Here is a 21,862-nt window from a genome sequence, read left to right as displayed (position 1 = left end):
TCACACCATGACTGACCCACCGCCAAACTGGTCATGCTGGAGGATGTTGCAGGCAGCAGAACGTTCTCCACGGCGTCCCCAGACTCTGTCACGTCTGTCACATGTGCTCAGTGTGAACCTGCTTTCATCTGTGAAGAGCACAGGGCGCCAGTGGCGTATTTGCCAATCTTGGTGTTCTCTGGCAAATGCCAAACGTCCTGCACGGTGTTGGGCTGTAAAGCACAACCCCCACCTGTGGACGTCGGGCCCTCATACCACCCTCATGGAGTCTGTTTCAGACCGTTTGAGCAGACACATACACATTTGTGGCCTGCTGGAGGTCATTTTGCAGGGCTCTGGCAGTGCTCCTCCTGCTCCTCCTTGCACAAAGGCGGAGGTAGCGGTCCTGCTGCTGGGTTGTTGCCCTCCTACCTGGTAGCGCCTCCATGCTCTGGACACTACGCTGACAGACACAGCAAACCTTCTTGCCACAGCTCGCATTGATGTTCCATCCTGGATGAGCTGCACTACCTGAGCCACTTGTGTGGGTTGTAGACTCCGTATCATGCTACCACTAGAGTCGAAGCACCGCCAGCATTCAAAAGTGACCAAAACATCAGCCAGGAAGCATAGGAACTGAAAAGTGGTCTGTGGTCACCACCTGCAGAACCACTCCTTTATTGGGGGTGTCTTGCTAATTGCCTATAATTTCCACCTGCTGTCTATTCCATTTGCACAACAGCATGTGAAATTGTTTGTCAATCAGTGTTACTTCCTAAGTGGACAGTTGGATTTCACAGAAGTGTGATTGACTTGGAGTTACATTGTGTTATTAAAGTGTTCCTTTTTTTTTTTTTTTTTTTTAGCAGTGTACTTGGTGTTGGTACGCAGCTGCACGACAAAGTCCTCTTCCTTCTTCAGTTAGCCAGCTGGCTTGCTGCCTGGCTCACGCCATTTGCTGTCAGTGAGAAGGTGTAGTCACTAGTTACCACAGCCACAAAGACATAAACCCCGCCTATTTCTACAATTGATTTTATTAAAATCTTATTGGTAACCTAACCCTTACCCCACTGTTAACCTTATGCATAACCTTAAATTAAATTCACAAAATCATGTTTGTAGTTTCAAAAACGTTTTCGATATAGACAATTGGGACTTTGTGGCTGCGTTATCTAGTGGAAACCGATGTGGGGCTGGTGAGAAGCCATCAAAGTACAAGGAAGGTAACGTTACATAGCTAGCTACGTAACCTAACTGGCAAGGTGAGATTAAAGTTAATTTGTACAGAAATAGACTAAACAAAAGTGACTTGGTTCGTACAACCTCAAAAGGTAGCTAGATAACTTTAGCTTGATGTAGTTAGTTACTAACGGTTAAACATATCTAACATTACTATAACGTTGTTAGCTTGCTAGCTAGCCTACTGCTGGCAGCTTTTCAGTTGGCTAGTTAGCTCGCTCGCTAACCTTACATACACTAGCAAAACTATTTTTCTAGCTACAGTAGTCTACATCTACTAAGGTAATTGGTAAGTCCTTTTGTAACTCGCTATCAGTCAGCTAGCTAATGTACTAGCAAATATACTAGTCAGCTCCGACCCTAGCCTGGCTGCAACAAGCTAGCTAATGTTAGCCCCCAAGAGCCAAGAGTGTGCCAGAGAGAACCCCCAGGACTCCAATTTACTATAACGTTTCTAATGAGATCTTAATCGCTATCTAACTCCTCTTAATTTTGGTTTTAGAGACTGAAGAAGCTGCTCTGTCACCGTGTGAGTGCTGAAGAAGAGTCCTCCAGGAATCCTCATTTACACTTGATACACACCTTTCTCTGAAACAGCTAAGTTAAGACTGTGTCTTGTTCGCTACCATACTAAAATGGTGAAGATATTTGTTGGAAACGTGAATTCCTCAACCACAGAACCAGAACTGCGTACTCTTTTTGAGAAATATGGTCAGGTGTCAGACTGTGACATTCTGAAAAACTATGGCTTCGTGCACATGAATGAGGAGGAGGAAGCCCAGAAGGCAGTGGCAGAACTCCATAAGCATGAGCTGAATGGGGCACCCATCACTGTGGAGTTTGCCACTACGAAGGTCCGCAATGCCACCAAGATCTACGTTGGGAATGTCCCTGAGGGGACCACAGCTGCTAAGATAAGAGAGCTCTTCCAACCGTTTGGTAAGGTGGTAGAGTGTGACATTGTGAAGAACTTTGCCTTTGTGCACATGCAGAGAGAAAATGAGGCCTATGAGGCCATTTCCAAGTTAAACCACTCTAAAATGGAGGGCCAAAAGATCTTTGTATCCATCTCCCGCAACAATCAAGCCAGAAATGGCAGAGGGGATGACTACCCTCACCACTATCCACCTCACCCACACGACGCTCCTCACTACCTCCCCCCTCGAGCTCTACACGGTGACTACTACCCACCTCGTGGTCGCTATCCCCCTCCTCCTCCCCTTCCCCCACCCCCTCCTAGGGCCTACTACGAGTGTGACCTCTATGAGAGGCGTGTCCTCCATGACCCATACTCTTCCTCCTCACGTTACTATGAGCAGGATCCTTATGAGCGACGGCTTCCCCCACTCCCTCAGCGGCCACTTTCTCCCCCCCTTACTTCCTGTTATTACCGGGAGCGCAGCCCACTGGCTAGCTGGTCTCCACCCCCACCTTCCTCTGCCAGCTATGCCCGAAGGGGTGCCGGGCGAGATTTTGTTGGTGGCAGCTCTGTGCCCCCTCCTTCCTCTATGTGCTATGCTCTGGGCTCAGGCTTTGATAAGGATGATTACTTTGAGGAGAAGTACTCCAATGGTTTTGGTAGGGGCTACTAAGGGCACTTTTTGGAAAAAACATTCGGTGGAAGATGTTGTGTATGAGTATGTTGGCAATGAGTGCGCAGTTTTTTAGAAAAACGGGTAATAGGAACAATACCGTTCATTCATAAAGCTTACTTGTCAAGTCAAGCAGCACACTTAATTGATTTTGACCAGTTTTTGTTGATCATGAATAATCACCAGCCATATCAGCAGTCTTTGAATGCGTTTTATATTAGTTTTTCATTGTTGCCAGATTTTTAGACTTGAGGTGGTAAGCTTGTGTCTTTGAATGTTTGTTGATATTAAATGTCATATTTTGAATTTTTGAAGGAGTTTAGGATTTGTTTAAATGTAGTATAGGAATTATGTTTTGTGTAGTCGGCCCTACATCAGGGGTCCCCAATTACATTAAGCCGTGGACAGATTTTTCTTTCAGCGGAGGGTTGGAATGCCGGAACATAGTTATAAATAATTTGTACACTGAAAATTGACCTCAAGTATCCAAAACAGATCATATTTGACAAAAACAGAATCATTTCAAACCTTAATTACATAGGAATATGATCACATATACCTCTTTATGCGTAGTAATACTTGTGAACTTATTTCCTAAATCGGCAAATAAAATCATTACGGGCCACCTATTGGGGAATCCCGCCCTACATTGAGTGGATGGCATTGACTAAAACTATTTCTGCTTTTTTGGAGACAGTTTGAAGGGAAATTGATATGTAATTATCAGTGGTAAGTTATTTATATCATACTTGTCTATCACATTTATTTTGTTGTCAAGTCCTGATACACTTTTCTCAAATACATTTTTATTTTCTTCCTGAGGATTTTAGTCCCCTAAAATCCCTCTCACTCAGGTTTTTGTCATTGTTTTGTGCAAACTAGCTGACTGACTAACCAAGCACACTGCATCAGCTGACCAAGCTCATCTCATCTGAAGGCCTTGCCACATTCGGTGCAGCATCGTAGGATAAAGCATTGTCTCCGAAACGAAACCCGATTCGACCGATTCATCGACTTGACGACTAAATAAAAAGATAACCACCGAAAAATTGTTGCACCTCCGGAGTCACAGCCTGTATATCTATTTGACATTATGCATATGAATCACTCGCTGTCCGTAGAGTAACAAGTCCTTTTTGTTTTTGTATAAAATGGATGTAATCCAAGATAAAATAATTGAGAAATCTACGCCTATAAGGACAAATCTGACTTGTTTTTATTAGAAGAAATACATGAACAAATGTCTTGATCAACCGCTGTTGTCATTTGGCCGCTTAAATAAATGTTCGACCTCTGATCCCGTCGATTTTTCATTTCATTTATTTTTTAGTTGACTATATCTTTACGAATTGATAGTGGAATCATTCTTGCTCAAATACATGATTGACAGTTACAAATTGTTTAATTGAAATGGTTTTTGTCCTTTTACAACCAGATATGAATTGGAAGGGGGGAAAACATCCTCACCGGTGGTCAATCGAGTAGCTTAGAACAATGTCAATGGTGTTGAGGTGTTTGGAGGTCAAACATCTGCAGAAGGTAAGATGTCGGGTGTATACAGGAACTTTCATATAACCTACCCCCACAAACAACCCCCCACAGGGGGCTAAACTGTGACTAAACTCACTTTTGTGTAAGACCTTACACATGGCTTTCCCTTTTGTTTAGTCACTTCCTTTCTCCAAATAGAGGAGTAGGACCGGTATAATGTAACCCTTACCTGCTGCTATTTAATTGATCTAGTACATAAGCTATTCTATGGAAGCTTTCATTCATCTGAAAAAGGTAAGTGACAAGTTGTGTCATGAGCTTGACAGGAAAACTGAAAGTACTGAAATTGAATGTAAGGATGCACAGGGCCTCCAGCATGGTCTCTGATAAATGTTTTAGTATTTATTTATTTTGATGGTGTGCAACATTGCAACCTCTCCATGGTGTACTTCCCCAGTCTAATCCATGGTCCCACAATGGTGCACATTTTCAGTTATGTCCAAAAAATCTAATCTGAAATGTCTTAATTCTCTGTCCTTGCTGATCTGGTCTTGAAGGACTTGATTGACACGTGAGAATGAGGACAAAGAACTCTGGAAAGTCATTAGGATTTGGCCCATGATCCCTTTTCAAGCACATGGATTAGAATCGGATACTGTCCTCTTTCGACCCTCTTTCCTCTTCCATTCTGTCTAAAGCACGTCACTGTGTACGGTTCCTTATGGTATATTTAAGGATTTGTAAGTATTTAAGCATAACGATTAGTCATTCATTTATCATTAAGTGAATTTTTTTAACAGCCGCCATTTTGAAGACTTATTTTACTATCTGCTGTGCAATAAATTATATTGATTTCCAATGCTGGGCATGACTTGTGTTCTTCATCGCGTGTGTCTGTGTGTTAAGAGGGAACACCTAATTCTCTGTTATGTAAAATAGCATACCAGTATGCTGCATTACCTGAATATTTAATGAACAGTTTTGAACTTCTGATATCTGATGGAAGGATCTGGGTAGTAAGAGTAAAAGCCAGGAGAGATGAGATCCAGGAGATGAGCAAAGGAGACAATTTAATCATAAAATATGGCCACTCGATCATCTGCAGTAAAGTGAAATAACTAATGAATTAATTTGATCTTAGCCTGTGTTTGTTATTTTTATACCAGTCTAGATTTTTAGATCAGAAGTAGTTGAAGGAAGCCACTGTTGACTATTGAAATGCGTGTCCCCAGTGCATGTGATGAAGTGCGTGAAGCAAATGGAAAATTACTGGAAAATGTGAAATATTTTTGGAATGTAGCCAACCTCGCTCAGATACTACAACATGTTTGTGTACCCTGTGTTAAACATATACAGTTGAAGTCTGAAGTTTACATACACCTTAGCCAAATACATTTAAACTAAGTTTTTCACGATTTCTGACATTTAATTCTAGTACAAATTCCCTGTCTTAAGTCTGTTAGGATCACCACTTTATTTTAAGAATGTGAAATGTCAGAATAATAGTAGAGATAATTGTTTATTTCAGCTTTTATTTCTTTCATCACATTCCCAGTTGGTCAGAAGTGTACATACACTCAATTAGTATTTGGTAGCATTGCTTTTAAATTGTTTAACTTGGGTCAAACGTTTCGGGTATCCTTCCACAAGCTTCCCACAATAAGTTGGGTGAATTTTGGCCTATTCCTGCTGACAGAGCTGGTGTAACCGAGTCAGGTTTGTAGGCCTCCTTGCTCGCACACGCATTTTCAGTTCTGACCACAAATGTTCTATACCATTTGCCATATTCTAATAATTCTCATGTGAGTATTTATTGCCACGGTCTAATGTAAAGCAATTCAGTCATTCTTGAAAGACAAGACAATCCTTGTCATGGAAAGAAACATTATTTTTATAGTTAAATACATGGATTTTGTAAGCAGTAGGCATTTAGAATTAAATTGGGAATGGAACTTTATAGTTAGGCTTCGTGATAATATCACACCCAGCGTACCTTCAAAATTAGTCTGTTCGGCAACCATAAGTTATTCGAAAGGCAAAGTTTTCATAATTTGTTGCAAAAAATAAACTTTGAAAAAAGAACCCACATGGGCCTCCCAAAAGTCGCACAGTGGTGTAAGGCGCTGCATCGCAGTGCTAGAGGCGTCACTACAGACTCAGACTATATCACAACCGGCCGTGATCGGGACTCCCATAGGGCGGCGCACAATTGGCCCAGCGTCGTCCAGGCCCCCCCTGGGCCTAGTAACATACAAGCTGCAGGGTAAGCAAATGCACCTGAGTGTTGAAGCTGCTGTTGGGGCTGGAAATCGTGCCTTTAAAACTCCTACAGTGTAAGGCAATGAAGCAGACTTGGGCTGTGCCTTGTTGGACCTGATGGCGTAGCACAAACTGACATCTTCCTCATCATTAAGCTGTACCCAGCGGACATGGGCCCAATGGTCAGAGAGGGCTGTGCTTGTAGACTGGAGAAGCTGGGGATAGGGGGGACCTGTATCTGATCCATGGGCCTGAGACTGAGGGTCTGGAATCAGAGGACGAGAGGAATAAACAGCATTGAGCCCACAGTTGGACTGTCATGGAGGAGCTCCATGCCAATGAGATGCTCGGAGCAATTGGGGTCTCAAACTACTCTCCAAGACACCTGACAGAGCTGCTGGAGACCTGCAGGGTGCACCCTGCTGTGCTACAGGTACATTGATACCCTCAAGATTTGTTGGATACAACAAGGGCACAGTTTTTAAGTTATGTCACAGCTGTTCATTGACTAAAGTTCAGCCTTCAACACCATAGTGCCCTCCAAGCACATTACTAAGTTCAGGGCCCTGGGTCTGAACCCCTCCCTGTGCAACTGGGTCCTGGACTTCCTGACAGGCCGACTCCAAGTGAAGGTAGGCAGCAACACCTACGCCACACTGATCCTCAACACGGGGGCCCCACAGCCCCATCCTATACTCCCTGTTCACCCAGGACTGTGCGGCCATGCACGTCTACAACTCAATCATCACGTTTGCTGGCACAACAGTGATAGGCCTGATTACCAACAATGATGAGACAGCCTACAGGGAGATGAGATCCCTAACTGAGTAGTGCCAGGAAAATAACCTCTCCCTCAACATCAACAAATAACAGGAGCTGATCGTGGACATCAGGAGACAGCAGAGGGAGCACGCCCCCATCCACATCGACTGGGCCGCAATGAGGCCATCACTGACAATGTGGTGAAGAATGCACAACAGCGCCTTTTCAACCTAAGGATGCTGAAGAAATGGCTTTGCCATCAAGACCCTCACAAACTTCTACAGATGCACCATTGAAAGCATCCTGCCGGGCTGTATTAATGCTTGGTACAGGAATTGCACAGTATACAACTGCAGGACTCTCCAGAGGGTGGTGCGGTAACCCCAACACATCACCGGGTGCACACTGCCTCCCCTCCAGGACTCTACAGCACCCGATGTCACAGGAAGGCCAAGAAGATCATCAAGGACCTCAGCCACCCGAGCCACAGCCTGTTCACCCCACTACCATCTAAAAGGTGGAGACAGTAATGGTGCTTTAAACACCACTAGCCTGAGTCACTGTTCTAGCCGGCTACCACACTCTACTCTGCCCTGCACCTTAAAGACTGCTGCCCTATGTACATAGTCATTGAACACTGGTCACTTCTATTCATATATTGTCCATACTGTCTTTACACACCATTATTTATATATACAGTACCAGTAACACATATGGAATAATGTAGTAACCAAAAGAGTGTTAAAAAATCAGAATATATTTTATATTTGAGATTCTTCAAAGTAGCCACCCTTTGCCTTGATGACAGCTTTGCACACTTGGCATTCTCTCAACCAGCTTCATGAGGTAGTCACCTGGAATGCATTTCAATTAACAGGTGTGCCTTGTTAAAAGTTTATTTGTGGAATTTCTTTCCTTCTTAATGCATTAATTTAACTGGCCTGGGATTTGAACTCTGATTGCCTTCTATTTCTTTGTTGCCATTCTGCAGGTGGAGTTCCATCCCAGACTGGCACAGAGGAAACTGAGGACGATTTACAGGCACTCAGGAGTCTGCTTCCAGGCGTATTCCTCCCTGGGGAAAGGTACCCTGTTGCCGAACCATAAGTTGTGGTTATGGCGGAGGGGCATGGCAGAACTGCCTCCCAGGTGCTCTTGCGGTGGGCCACTCAGTAGGGTGTGGCTATGTTACCCAGGTCTTCACGGCTCGAGAGGGTGAGAGAAAATTGTGTTTGACTTTGACCTGGATGGAGAGACTGTCTGACATGGACAGTGGAACAAGGTTCTGCAATAGAGATCCCACTAGTGTGGTCTAGAGGCGAGAGCCCCACAACAATATATTTGAACGGTCGTAGAACATTATGTGTTAAGTGTAATTCTGAACTACAAACAACCTATAATGAAATGTTTAATTTACCATATTATGTTTAGGACATAGTTCATTGATTCTTGAACAAATGTTTGGCCAATAGGTTAGTTAACATAGTTGTATCCTATTACATGTTAAAATGTTTATTATGAATGAGTTCAACAAAGATTTGCAAATAACAATTGTTATGTTTTAATTAGTTAATCATTGACAGTAAGGCAAATTAATACAAATATAATTATGCCATACCTTTATTTCTTTACTCTTTCTTTTTTTTCTACTGTGTTATTGACTTGTTAATTGTTTACTCCATGTGTAACTCTGTGTTGATGTCTGTTCACACTGCTATGCTTTATCTTGGCAAGGTCGCAGTTGTAAATGAGAACTTGTTCTCAACTAGCCTACCTGGTTAAATAAAATCAATTCTGAAGGCTAACCGCAAAGTCCTCTAATGTAGCTAATCCTTATTGTGGCTAGCTTCACATAGATGGGTCTGACCACCATTCATCAAATAAGAACTATCTTATAAATTAGGGTTATTTTAGATGATGACACCTAGCTATATAGTTAGCTTGCTAACTATAGCTACTGAAACATTGTCTTGCTATGTTTTTGGGGAAGAACATTGTTTGCATCCGTGAGCCAGCTAGCTTTTTTTATGAACAGCACTGTGGGTGCGTGAGACAACTTCACCAGCATCATAGCATACGTATCGATGAATCGTTGTGACATGAAATACTAGTGATTAGTGTAATCACAGTGTAATAACTACGTTAAAAAAATTATGAACGCATTGTTATTATGTGACATGTCAAATATTGTTAAATAGTATATTTTTTTGACACGCAAAGACCCAAAAGGCGTTCCATAGAAATCCTGGTTGAGAATTAAACGGCTAAACAAATGGACAACAAAACAGCACAGCAAGGGACTGTAGTGACACTTCTTGCACTGAGATGCAGTGCCTTAGACCTCTGCATCCTTGTGTGTGTTAACTATTTAACTGTACAAGAATGCTAAGGACTCTAAAAAATGTTATCAGGTTTTTTGGCAAGGAAAATATTGGATATTGGTTTCAGCCAAAAATGTTATATCGGTGCAGCACTAGTTTTAATAAGACATTTTCAAACATTTCATCTGTTACTTGCTAAAAAGATGTAAAAACAGTTAACAGTTATTCATGAAAAGGAGAAATATCAAACTGTTAAGACACACAAAGTTTCAAGTAGAATATCAGTTATAACTGAAGGCAGTGACCATAGTTGTTCTACACCAGACTGCCCTATCTATATACACTCATATTTCTTCAACCGAAGACTTAACAGTATTCAGAATATTTGCTTATAAGGCAGTTGAGAAGGGTGTATATGGCCTGGATTGTAATTATGTCTTCATTTTTGTTTTAAATATCGGTATGCATAATATACAATTGAAAAAAATATACAGATTAAATTAAAGATGATTGCAAATGAAAGAACATAATGAAATGTACAGTCTCTTAAGTTTAAGATAAATACCAAAATAAACTGAGTGTATCAGTCAAAGTATGTATGAGGATAATTGTTGAATATCAAAACATGACATTTTTGGCAAAACCCTGAATTTAAGAGTTGTAAGAGCTTATGTGAAGTCAATTTGTTTTTGCAGAATAAAGCATTCAATAGACTAGCATAGCTAACGATTGAAATCGGGACAAAAATATGTATAATAGGAAATTGTGTTCAACATACAACATATCTGTCTAATAATTATTGTCCTCACAGATCAGTTCTTTCACACGTTTCATATTTTAAGAATCTCGAAAGTATATTTACATTTTGTGAACTTCAAACCATTGATTATTAGGTCTTGAAATTCATACCTACAAATGTAGAACATTTTCAATAAAACAAATTATGAAATTTCTCTGGAAATATTTGTTATACGTATTTATACATATGTTAAAAATATGTCAGTAGCACAAGAGATTGTCGCTTAGAAAATGCATCTATTATGCACTGAATAACTTATTGTTAATTATTGCAACATATTTTCAATTATGCAGTGAATTTTTACATAATGTTTGATTTGATTGTACAAAAAGGTCACATTTGAACTGGTGATATTTTCCATAAAAATACTGTAATTTCCACAAAAGTATGCACACGGGACGTGAATATTTCAGCTGTGGTCCAGTCCTTATGGAAATGAGTATGAGCTCCTTCTTGCCTTGGCTGGGTCTTTGAAAGAGGTGTGAACTTTTTCACTCCCTGCCTTCGGCCTCGTTTGGACTCCAGAGGAAAGAGAACCATCCTCGGGAGACCTCCTGCTTGACCCCTCCTGGGCTAATCCCTCTCTTGGGCTCCTAGGGAGGGAAATGGATAAAGGTCAACTCTATACATGTTTATGTAAAGCAGTATGGATGTGCATCTTTCCCTTCAAAATGATTCGGTATTGGGAAAGGGGGAATGTGTCTTCCGCGTTTAACCCAACCCCTCTGAATCAGAGAGTGATTAACCAAAATGTTTTGTTTGTCGTTTTTAAACAACTAATTGACCAACATCGATAATTTGAATTCCATTTCATAATATTCTTTTCTATGAGCTCAATGCACACAAAGGTGACAGGCGGAGCAGTTTGAGTGTGTCAAGAACGTCAAAGCTGCTGGGTTTTTCATAATCAACAGTTTCCCGTGTGTATCAAGAATGGTCCACCAACTAAAGGACATCCAGCCAATTGGACACAACTGTGGGAAGCAATGGAGTCAACATGGGCCAGCATCCCTGTGGAATGCTTTCAACACCTTGCCCCGACGAATTAAGGCTGTTCGGAGGGTAAAAGGGGGGGAGGAAACTCAATATTATGAAGGTGTTCATAATGTTTTGTATACTCAAATGAACAAAACAACAGAAATATTTTCATAAAGTGAATAAATGATAGTGATTGCAGTAATGGGAAGCCACTACCATCATGGGACTTTTGTTTTATTCTGTGTTACAGAATTCAACCCGCGTTTCATTTATTTTATCGAAACCGAAAAACCTTGATTCTTTTTTAATAATCAAACCGAAACCAAACCGACCTCCAGCACTACTGGATACATGGGCTCCAATACAATACAGGAACAATACAATTTAGTTTGAAAATATTTGTGCGATTCAGTTTGATTAGATGCGATAAGATGAAGAAATTTGTTTATACAATGGGGCAAAAAAGTATTTAGTCAGCCACCAATTGTGCAAGTTCTCCTACTTAAAAATATGAGAGAGGACTGTAATTTTCATCATAGGTACACTTCAACTATGACAGACAAAATGAGATTTTTTTTTCTCCAGAAAATCACATTGTAGGATTTTATATGAATTTATTTGCAAATTATGGTGGAAAATAAACTTTTGTTATTGACCAAATACTTATCTCAATACTTTGTTATATACCCTTTGTTGGCAATGACAGAGGTCAAACGTTTTCTGTAAGTCTTCACAAGGTTTTCACACACTGTTGCTGGTATTTTGGCCCATTCCTCCATGCAGATCTCCTCTAGAGCAGTGATGTTTTGGGGCTGTTGCTGGGCAACACGGACTTTCAACTCCCTCCAAAGATTTTCTATGGGGTTGAGATATGGAGACTGGCTAGGCCACTCCAGGACCTTGAAATGCTTCTTACGAAGCCACTCCTTCGTTGCCCGGGCGGTGTGTTTGGGATCATTGTCATGCTGAAAGACCCAGCCACTTTTCATCTTCAGTAGGTATGGTGTTCTTTGGATGCAACTCAGCATTCTTTGTCCTCCAAACACGACAAGATGAGTTTTTACCAAAAAGTTATATTTTGGTTTCATCTGACCATATGACATTCTCCCAATCTTCTTCTGGATCATCAAAATGCTCTCTAGCAAACTTCAGACGGGCCTGGACATGTACTGGCTTAAGCAGGGGGACACGTCTGGCACTGCAGGATTTGAGTCCCTGGCGGCGTAGTGTGTTACTGATGGTAGGCTTTGTTACTTTGGTCCCAGCTCTCTGCAGGTCATTCACTAGGTCCCCCCGTGTGGTTCTGGGATTTTTGCTCACCGCTCTTGTGATCATTTTGACCCCACGGGGTGAGATCTTGCGTGGAGCCCCAGATCGAGGGAGATTATCAGTGGTCTTGTATGTCTTCCATTTCCTAATAATTGCTCCCACAGTTGATTTATTCAAACCAAGCTGCTTACCTATTGCAGATTCAGTCTTCCCAGCCTGGTGCAGGTCTACAATTTTGTTTCTGGTGTCCTTTGACAGCTCTTTGGTCTTGGCCATAGTGGAGTTTGGAGTGTGACTGTTTGAGGTTGTGGACAGGTGTCTTTTCTACTGATAATAAGTTCAAACAGGTGCCATTAATACAGGTAACGAGTGGAGGACAGAGGAGCCTCTTAAAGAAGAAGTTACAGGTCTGTGAGAGCCAGAAATCTTGCTTGTTTGTAGGTGACCAAATACTTATTTTCCACCATAATTTTCAAATAAATTCATTAAAAATCCTACGATGTGATTTTCTGGATTTTTTTCCTCATTTTGTCTGTCATAGTTTAAGTGTACCTATGATGACAATTACAGGCCTCTCATCTTTTTAAGTGGGAGAACTTGCACAATTGGTGGCTGACTAAATACTTTTTTGCCCCACTGTATCTCTGTGAGCATTTCTGCTTTACTAAGACAATCCATCCACCTGACAGGTGTGGCATACCAAGAAGCTGATTAAACAGCATGATCATTACACAGATGCACCTTGTGCTGGGGTCAATAAAAGGCCACTCTAAAATGCACAGTTTTGTCACACAACACAATACCACAGATGTCTCAAGTTGAGGGAGCATGTAATTGGCATGCTGATGGCAGGAATGTCCACCAGAGCTGTTGCCAGAGAATTTAAAGCCGCCTCCGTCATTTTAGAGAATTTGGCAGTACGTCCAACCGGCCTCACTACCGCAGACCTGTGTAACCACGCCAGCCCAGGACTTCCATGTCTGGCTTCTTCACCTGTGGGAGTTTACTGAAGAGCATTTCTGTCTGTAATAAAGACATTTCTGATCGTCTGGGCCTGGCTCCCTGTCATTTTTGCAGATTAAGTGTTTGAGCTAGTAATGTATCAATATTTATCAGTATACACTGATTGTTTAAAGCAAAACTACCAAACGCATTGCTAATGGTGAATCTCTTGTAAGGCCCGTTCAGCAGGTATAGCCAGATGACAGTGGTCTCCGATAGCTTACTACCGGTAAAAACACAATTTTAAACAGTGCATAGATAACAATAACCTAGCAAATTACATAGGTTGTCACCAATGTTCCCTCTAATTTCTTTCGGAACTGAGAAAATTTCAGGTCTGCTGAGCACAAACTTGAACGTTTACTGTGAACTGAGGCTCTACCAGCTTTAAATTAGTTTTAACAGTGTTCAATTGGGCTATTGTGGCTATTTGATCATAATGTAGGCCTAACAGAGTGGCCTAACATCAAAAACAATTGAGAAAATACATCCCATAACATTTTAACATGGAAATAGCTGTTCTATCATTCAGCCTACAGTAGCAGCCAATGTGTGGTGTTCAGTGTTGGTCTACATTCCATGAGACTTTTGGAAAAAACATGCAGGGCTTGACATTAACCTGTTTATCCACTTGTCCTTCAGACAAGGAGGTGACTGAACATGGTGTTGTTTAATGCAAGAAACCACTTTCCAAAATAAAATACATCACCATACCATTATTACAGAGAATCAAACAAATAATGCTACTCTCTGCCTATTGGCTACTTACAGTGCCTTGCCAAAGTATTCGGCCCCCTTGAACTTTGCGACCTTTTGCCACATTTCAGGCTTCAAACATAAAGATATAAAACTGTATTTTTTGTGAAGAATCAACAACAAGTGGGACACAATCATGAAGTGGAACGACATTTATTGGATATTTCAAACTTTTTTAACAAATCAAAAACTGAAAAATTGGGCGTGCAAAATTATTCAGCCCCCTTAAGTTAATACTTGGTAGCGCCACCTTTTGCTGCAATTACAGCTGTAAGTCGCTTGGGGTATGTCTCTATCAGTTTTGCATATCGAGAGACTGAAATTCTTTCCCATTCCTCCTTGCAAAACAGCTCGAGCTCAGTGAGGTTGGATGGAGAGCATTTGTGAACAGCAGTTTTCAGTTCTTTCCACAGATTCTCGATTGGATTCAGGTCTGGACTTTGACTTGGCCATTCTAACACCTGGATATGTTTATTTTTGAACCATTCCATTGTAGATTTTGCTTTATGTTTTGGATCAGTCTTGTTGGAAGACAAATCTCCATCCTAGTCTCAGGTCTTTTGCAGACTCCATCAGGTTTTCTTCCAGAATGGTCCTGTATTTGGCTCCATCCATGTTCCCATCAATTTTAACCATCTTCCCGGTCCCTGCTGAAGAAAAGCAGGCCCAAACCATGATGCTGCCACCATCATGTTTGACAGTGGGGATGGTGTGTTCAGCTGTGTTGCTTTTACGCCAAACATAACGTTTTGCATTGTTGCCAAAAAGTTCAATTTTGGTTTCATCTGACCAGAGCACCTTCTTCCACATGTTTGGTGTGTCTCCCAGGTGGCTTGTGGCAAACTTTAAACAACACTTTTTATGGATATCTTTAAGAAATGGCTTTCTTCTTGCCACTCTTCCATAAAGGCCAGATTTGTGCAATATACGACTGATTGTTGTCCAATGGACAGAGTCTCCCACCTCAGCTGTAGATCTCTGCAGTTCATCCAGAGTGATCATGGGCCTCTTGGCTGCAATCTCTGATCAGTCTTCTCCTTGTATGAGCTGAAAGTTTAGAGGGACGGCCAGGTCTTGGTAGATTTGCAGTGGTCTGATACTCCTTCCATTTCAATATTATCGCTTGCACAGTGCTCCTTGGGATGTTTGAAGCTTGGGAAATCTTTTTGTATCCAAATCCGGCTTTAAACTTCTTCACAACAGTATCTCGGACCTGCCTGGTGTGTTCCTTGTTCTTCATGATGCTCTCTGCGCTTTTAACGGACCTCTGAGACTATCACAGTGCAGGTGCATTTATACGGAGACTTGATTACACACAGGTGGATTGTATTTATCATCATTACTCATTTAGGTCAACATTGGATCATTCAGAGATCCTCACTGAACTTCTGGAGAGAGTTTGCTGCACTGAAAGTAAAAGGGGCTGAATAATTTTGCACGCCCAATTTTTCAGTTTTTGATTTGTTAAAAAAGTTTGAAATATCCAATAAATGTCGTTCCACTTCATGATTGTGTCCCACTTGTTGTTGATTCTTCACAAAAAAATACAGTTTTATATCTTTATGTTTGAAGCCTGAAATGTGGCAAAAGGTCGCAAAGTTCAAGGGGGCCGAATACTTTCGCAAGGCACTGTAGCTTATTCAAGCCTGTCTCAAAATACAAGATTCTTTACCTGACTCGCTTTTCAAAGATGTCTAGAAATGTTTTGTGCTCTTGTTGGAAGCAACCATTACCCCATTGCGGACTACAAATGAGCTATAACTCACTAACCAGCAAAGGATATGAACAAATGTGCACACGTTGCTAGGGTTGTTCGGCATGCAACACTACTTGTGGATCAATGACTGTCAACACAGTTACATACTTAGTTCAACACGGAAGGAGAGGACGCATCAGTTGTCACAATAGAGGTATTTTTGAAAGGTAGAAAGAAAGTAGTATGAGCAAAACATGTTGGTGAATCGGCAATTCTTAATGTTTGACTCAATTTTCTGACCGATGCATGCTACATTTGGATCCTTTGGGGCCTGCGGAACGATCAAGTTCTATTTTAAACATTTGAATCGGGGACAGATGGTGAATCATTACGTCCATATTAAGCAGTCTTTACTGCAATCACTGTCAAGCAGTGATACTCTGGTAAAATTAGCTCCCTAAAGTACATAAATGCACTACGCCTAGACTTTTGGAGTCCATTCATGTAGCGAAGGATGATGTCAAATTGATTACACGTTTACTGTATAGTAAACTCTGTCCCCACTCTTTCAATTGTACACTCCTCTGTCAGACCTCATATCTTACCCCTTTGTCGAGCCAGGTGTCAAATTCATCACTCATCCTCCTCAGCTGGCGGCCATATTTCTTTGCAGCCCACAGTGTAGGAGGAGCAGACTGTGATCGGCTTCGGAAAGGAGCCCCATCGCCCCCGCCCTCCTCAGTAGGAGTTATTGCATCCTGAAACTCTGTGTCATCCCTTCTGCCAACCTGGGAGCACACCTGGGACTCGGAGTAGAGCCGAGCTCGCCCACCTGTGTCAGTGAGTGGAAAGGGATGGGGGGGGATTGAGATATGGTTAGATATATTTAAATATAACTTAAGAGGTTCACACATGTATCCAAACTGAGTATTAATGCATTTTCATATTCTTTTACATTTCCAGGCTTGATAAGTTTGAGGGTAAATTCTAGTTTGATTCTGACCTGGTCGTGGTCTGATGCTCGTCGTAGTGGAGACATTATGGAGCTGAAATTCTGGGTAGTGTGTGGTTCCTGAGTGGTCAGACTCATCTTGTTCATTCATGGTTTCTGGATTGTCATCCACACAATCATGTGTGTGGTCCATTGTAAATATCTGAAGAGAAAATGGACATCCACAGTGAATGATAGTGTTGATTATAGCCATGTATCCGATTCCTGAGTATACAAAACATTAAAAACAGCTGCTCTTTCCATTGCATAGACTGACCAGGTGAATCCAGGTGAAAGCTATGATTCCTTATAGGTGCCAGGTTCACCGGTTTGTGTCAAGAACTGCAACTCTGCTGGGGGGGCAACTCAATGTTAGGAAGGTGTTCCTAATGTTTGGTATACTCAGTGTATATCTACTGTAAGGATATACTATCACCACAGGGTGTTGGTAAAATCACTATAAATGTATTTTATTGACAAATATAAATTGAACTTTTTAGAAAATATCTGCAACATATTTTTGTCAAGTAACTTAACCAGTTAGCTAGCTAGAACTTACCCAAGGACCTGTCTCGAGTCCTGATGACTTGCAAAAGGGTTGATTACATTTTGGTTATCCTCTTCTTCTGTCAATGTTAAACTGGAGGTGATATGATATTTCTGTCTTTTCCACGAACCGGTCGGTGATGATTTCCTCGCATTGCATGTGGCACACCCGAATACAAAAATATAGTAACGGGCTAGCTACCTTTAGCTAACGTTAGCTGATTAGTCGTTGAATTGTTTTGTGTGCCACCGGGAGCCGGATCAAATGTTCAAAATGAACTTGTATAACTAGCTACCTGACATGTTATTTTCTTCACGATTGTCTTCGCAAAATTCTATTTCAGTTGGACGACTTTCTCAAATTCTTATCGAAATGTCTTCACGTGATTACCTACTTTCACAGTCTATGCTATCACAGGCGACGCACCCAATGTTTTTGTTGTCTTCCGTCGTCTTGTACGCCACTGTAGTAGTACCTCTCTACCCAATCTACTGCCACTGGCATTCAGAAAGAGCCAATAAGGGCACGCTGCTAGGGTTTACTGAGTGACTATCTTGTCAAAACGTCACTGTTGCGAAAGGGCTATGGAAAGCCAAACGACTCGTGACTTGTTATCCATTTCGCCCTGCCGTAGTGGATCATAGATGTGTTGTCGTGGAGATTTAGATTAGCTGATGAATAAACACACTTTTACATTAGGTAGACACATTTCCCAATGGCCTGTATATTTGTTCTTCTTCGGTAATTTAGAGCAATTTTCACTGTTGAATTTGAGAAGGTGGATTTATCTGAGATATCACCCCTAATTATTTTTCATTTGTTTGAAGCAGAACAGTATTCTGGCCATGATGATGGACCTGTAATGATGGTCATCACGTCAACCTATGTCTGCTTTTGTTCCCCAGATCCCTTCCCTCAAAAGCACCCGTACATAAAACCACCGGTTATGTCTCCAATCCAATGATTGCATTCATCAAGTTAAGGTTGGAAAACTACTGGTAATTTACCGAAGTTACTGGAACGTTCAGTCATTTTGGTAATAAACAGGTATTCAATGGAAATCTATAGTAACTTGTGTAATTTGTACTTGAATAACTTTTAAAAAAAATATACTCGTCTATAGTATTAATTTGTGTATATCAGTTTTTAGTGGATATATGGTTCAAGAGAAGCATCTAATCAGCAATGGCATTATTTTCAATTAACTCTGTAACTCTTCCAATTATTGTTTTTTTTTTCACATCTGCACTTGCACATCATCATCTGCACATATATCACTCCAGTGTTAATGCTAAATTGTAATTTTTTCACCTCTATGGCCTATTTATTGCCTTTACCTCCCTACTCCCTACATTTGCACACACTGTACATACATTTTTATATTGTGTTATTGACTGTGCGTTTGTTTATGTGTAACTCTGTGTTGTTTTTGTCACAGTGCTTTGCTTTATCTTGGCCAGGTCTCAGTTGTAAATGATAACGTGTTCTCAACTGGCCTACGTGGTTAAATAAAGGTGAGAAAAAATAAAACTGCCACCAGTTTGGCACCAAAACATTTACAACAAATATTGACATGGTTAAATAAAAGTGTGTAAAAAAATACAAATTATATTTCATGCTGAAACCCTCATGTTAAACACCAAATGACATTCACTAAGTTGATGGTTTATATTTAGGATAATGTCATTCTAGTTCTATTTTAAGATCATCTTATTTGATTATTTTATATATTTTTACACTTGATAAGGCCATACAGATGGCCAGATACAGACACCTGTAATAATCTGAAGTACCAAAAAAATACATTTTAAAATTCCCCCCCAAAAAATGTAAAGTCACCAAAATGTTGGTAATTTACTGGTAAACCTAGAAAATGTCCAGTTATAGAACCTCCCTTTGCAACACTGTATCAAGTCGTCTGAGATGAGAAGGTGGCCGGGAAGGCAACGAGGAAAGGAAGCCATAAAAAACATTGAGATACAGACTCTATCTTGCCTCTATGTTGTTTTATTTACTATATGGTGTTTTATTTACTATAGTTATCTAGTTGTAGTTTCGTTTTATGGCCACTAGATGGCGGGAAACTCTTATACATCAAAGCTGTGCTGTAAATGATTTGACTGTAGCATGCTATAAAATGGGCCAATCAAAATCCATGATTGTAATTTAGTATGTTGAGTCCATATCAACCACTACAAGTGCATTTATATTAATTCATAATAAGGGAGGGTCATTCCTGCTAACATTTCTGGAAAGGGAGGTAGTAGTCTTGCTGGAATTATTCGTTGTTTGGACTGTTTTACTTTATCTAGCACTTCATGGGTATAAGTTTAGATCACAGTCTCTACCAGAGACAACTCAACATGTCAAGGCAACATGCAATGATAGGAAAGAAATTAAATATTCTTTATTAGAGTGCCTGTGTGCTCACTGAAAGTCTCACCATTACCAGTAGTCAAAGGGATTAATACACACACACACACACACGCACACACACACACACACACACACACACACACACACACACACACACACACACACACACACACACACACACACACACACACTGTTTGGGATATATTTTCTGTTTTCTTAGAAAATGAGCAGTGTCAAGGCTGCCTATAGTTAATATTTCTGATGGTATCCACCTAAATCCTTAAGTGCTTGTTTTCTATTTATCATTTATTGAGCTTGGATGCTTTATTTAAGTATTTTATTGTACAGTATATCTTACTGCTGCTGTTTCTCATCCGGGATTAGTTTATGAACTCAGACCAGATTACTGGACCCTTTGTGCACATTAGTATGGGGTGATCATTTGTAACTAAATTTAATCGAAGATGTAATCGACGTAATCTGGTCTGAGTGATAAAGTAATAATCTATCATGACAGGGCCACAAACAATAACTAGCAATGCTGCACACTCCAAGAAAGGTTCAAATCTCACCTTTCTGGTAAAATAGTTATAAATTGCTGAAGTGTAGTCACTTTTGAGGACACAAGCTCAAGTACACAGTACAAATGTGTTGAAAATATGAAATATTTTACATTATGTATTTCCTATTCAACAAAACTGTAGGAATAAGGCTTAAAATGACTTTTATTTGTTTATAAATATAGTATAATCAATTGATAAAATGACCTCACCTTCCTTATAACTGTAAAATACATATTTGCATATTTAGTGTGCATATTTTCTAAAGGTGTCTCTTGATCACATTTTTTTTTTTAACCTTTATTTAACTAGGCGAGAGATTTGTACCTTGTCAGCTCAGGGGTTAGCCTCCTGGACTCGTTAGGAGCTGACTTTTCATCTCATATTAATATTGACTGTCTATGACAAACAGAAAGTGTTTTTTGTTTAAAATCTATTCATTATTTTAGATTACTGGCTATAAATGAGCTCTGAATGTGCTACAGCAACAAAACCACTCTCTCCTGTGGCATTACAATGTAAGGATTTTAGACATGAGTTGTTAGTGACTGTGACATAGAGTTCAGCCAGGCGTTGATGGACAGTCGAAAGAGCTAATTAAATGGTAGGACCGACATCCCAGCTTCAAGTGGTGTCAGATTTCACATCCTGCTTCACACAGACAGAAGATACATACTCCTGTGTCTGTGAGAATCAGGGTTATTGCTCAATGCAAGCCATCTCGATCTATGCTGTCCACATATACATTTTTAAGGGAAAATGTCGGTTGGAACTGGTACCAGAACCATGCAGCTGAGGTCTCAACATACAGTTTGTTCTAAGTTAGAATAGTAGAATATACAAGGTGCAATTTCGAAATTTGGTTGTGCATCAGCAGTTTTTCTCTTGCTATGTCAGTCAATGATAGTCACTCAATTAACCCATGTCAGCAAAACATTTTTAGATTGGTAAGTTAGTCTGCAGCCAGCTATCTAAACTTAATCATCATGGTCAAATTACTGGCTGGGGGGCCCCCATTGATTTTGTTTGTCAGTCTCACTCAGATATCATATTAAAACCAGTAAACATTTCTTTCCACCCTATGGAAAAATGTGTAGAATCGCATACAATTAGTTATAAATTGCTAAATCTACTCTCCGTCCATTGGCAAAATGTGTAGAATTGCAGCAGACTTGCTTTTTTTAACATTTTCTCTACACCCCATGGCAAAATGTGTTGAATTGCACAAAATGGAGGGGGGGTATG

At 40.5% G+C, this 21,862-nt stretch overlaps 2 protein-coding genes and 1 pseudogene across 7 annotated transcripts; 2 read left to right on the top strand and 1 right to left on the bottom strand.

Moving 5' to 3' along the window:
- Window positions 1-942: 942 nt before the first annotated feature.
- LOC139418515 (RNA-binding protein lark-like) lies at window positions 943-5,237 on the top strand. 4 transcript variants are annotated; one of them, XM_071168041.1, is made up of 2 exons: window positions 943-1,241; window positions 1,721-5,237. In XM_071168041.1, the coding sequence occupies exon 2, from the start codon at window positions 1,854-1,856 to the stop codon at window positions 2,808-2,810; it is 957 nt and encodes a 318-aa protein (XP_071024142.1). In that variant the 5' UTR covers window positions 943-1,241; window positions 1,721-1,853; the 3' UTR covers window positions 2,811-5,237. The 4 variants fall into 4 exon arrangements, with proteins under 4 accessions (XP_071024142.1, XP_071024143.1, XP_071024144.1 ...); XM_071168042.1 differs by having other exon boundaries at window positions 1,003-1,202; XM_071168043.1 differs by having other exon boundaries at window positions 1,191-1,507.
- LOC139419236 (aldo-keto reductase MSMEG_2408/MSMEI_2347-like) lies at window positions 4,305-8,728 on the top strand (annotated as a pseudogene).
- Window positions 8,729-9,777: 1,049 nt separating this feature from the next.
- LOC139418514 (bcl2-associated agonist of cell death-like) lies at window positions 9,778-18,206 on the bottom strand. 3 transcript variants are annotated; one of them, XM_071168040.1, is made up of 5 exons: window positions 17,694-18,197; window positions 17,412-17,484; window positions 17,147-17,297; window positions 16,749-16,975; window positions 9,778-11,035 (listed from the first exon to the last, which is right to left on the bottom strand). In XM_071168040.1, exons 3-5 carry the CDS (start codon window positions 17,286-17,288, stop codon window positions 10,934-10,936), a joined length of 471 nt encoding a protein of 156 aa, XP_071024141.1. In that variant the 5' UTR covers window positions 17,289-17,297; window positions 17,412-17,484; window positions 17,694-18,197; the 3' UTR covers window positions 9,778-10,933. The 3 variants fall into 3 exon arrangements, with proteins under 3 accessions (XP_071024141.1, XP_071024139.1, XP_071024140.1); XM_071168038.1 differs by having other exon boundaries at window positions 17,412-17,487; window positions 17,694-18,183; XM_071168039.1 differs by lacking the exon at window positions 17,412-17,484 and having other exon boundaries at window positions 17,694-18,206.
- Window positions 18,207-21,862: the final 3,656 nt, after the last annotated feature.

Source organism: Oncorhynchus clarkii, chromosome 10 (assembly GCF_045791955.1).
Source record: "Oncorhynchus clarkii lewisi isolate Uvic-CL-2024 chromosome 10, UVic_Ocla_1.0, whole genome shotgun sequence".
Classification (NCBI taxonomy): Eukaryota; Metazoa; Chordata; class Actinopteri; order Salmoniformes; family Salmonidae; genus Oncorhynchus; species Oncorhynchus clarkii.
The sequence above is the reverse complement of the archived record's forward strand: the minus strand, read 5'-3'. Positions and strand labels throughout refer to the sequence as shown.

Excerpts from the sequence above, each read along its gene's own strand:
- LOC139418515 (XM_071168041.1), top strand. The coding sequence starts at position 1,854 with ATGGTGAAGATATTTGTTGGAAACGTGAATTCCTCAACCACAGAACCA.
- LOC139418514 (XM_071168039.1), bottom strand. The coding sequence starts at position 17,288 with ATGGACCACACACATGATTGTGTGGATGACAATCCAGAAACCATGAAT. Across the intron at positions 16,976-17,146 it reads GAGCATCAGACCACGACCAG|GTGGGCGAGCTCGGCTCTAC; the intron begins GTCAGAATCAAA and ends TCACTGACACAG. Across the intron at positions 11,036-16,748 it reads ACACCTGGCTCGACAAAGGG|GAGCCCAAGAGAGGGATTAG; the intron begins GTAAGATATGAG and ends TTCCCTCCCTAG.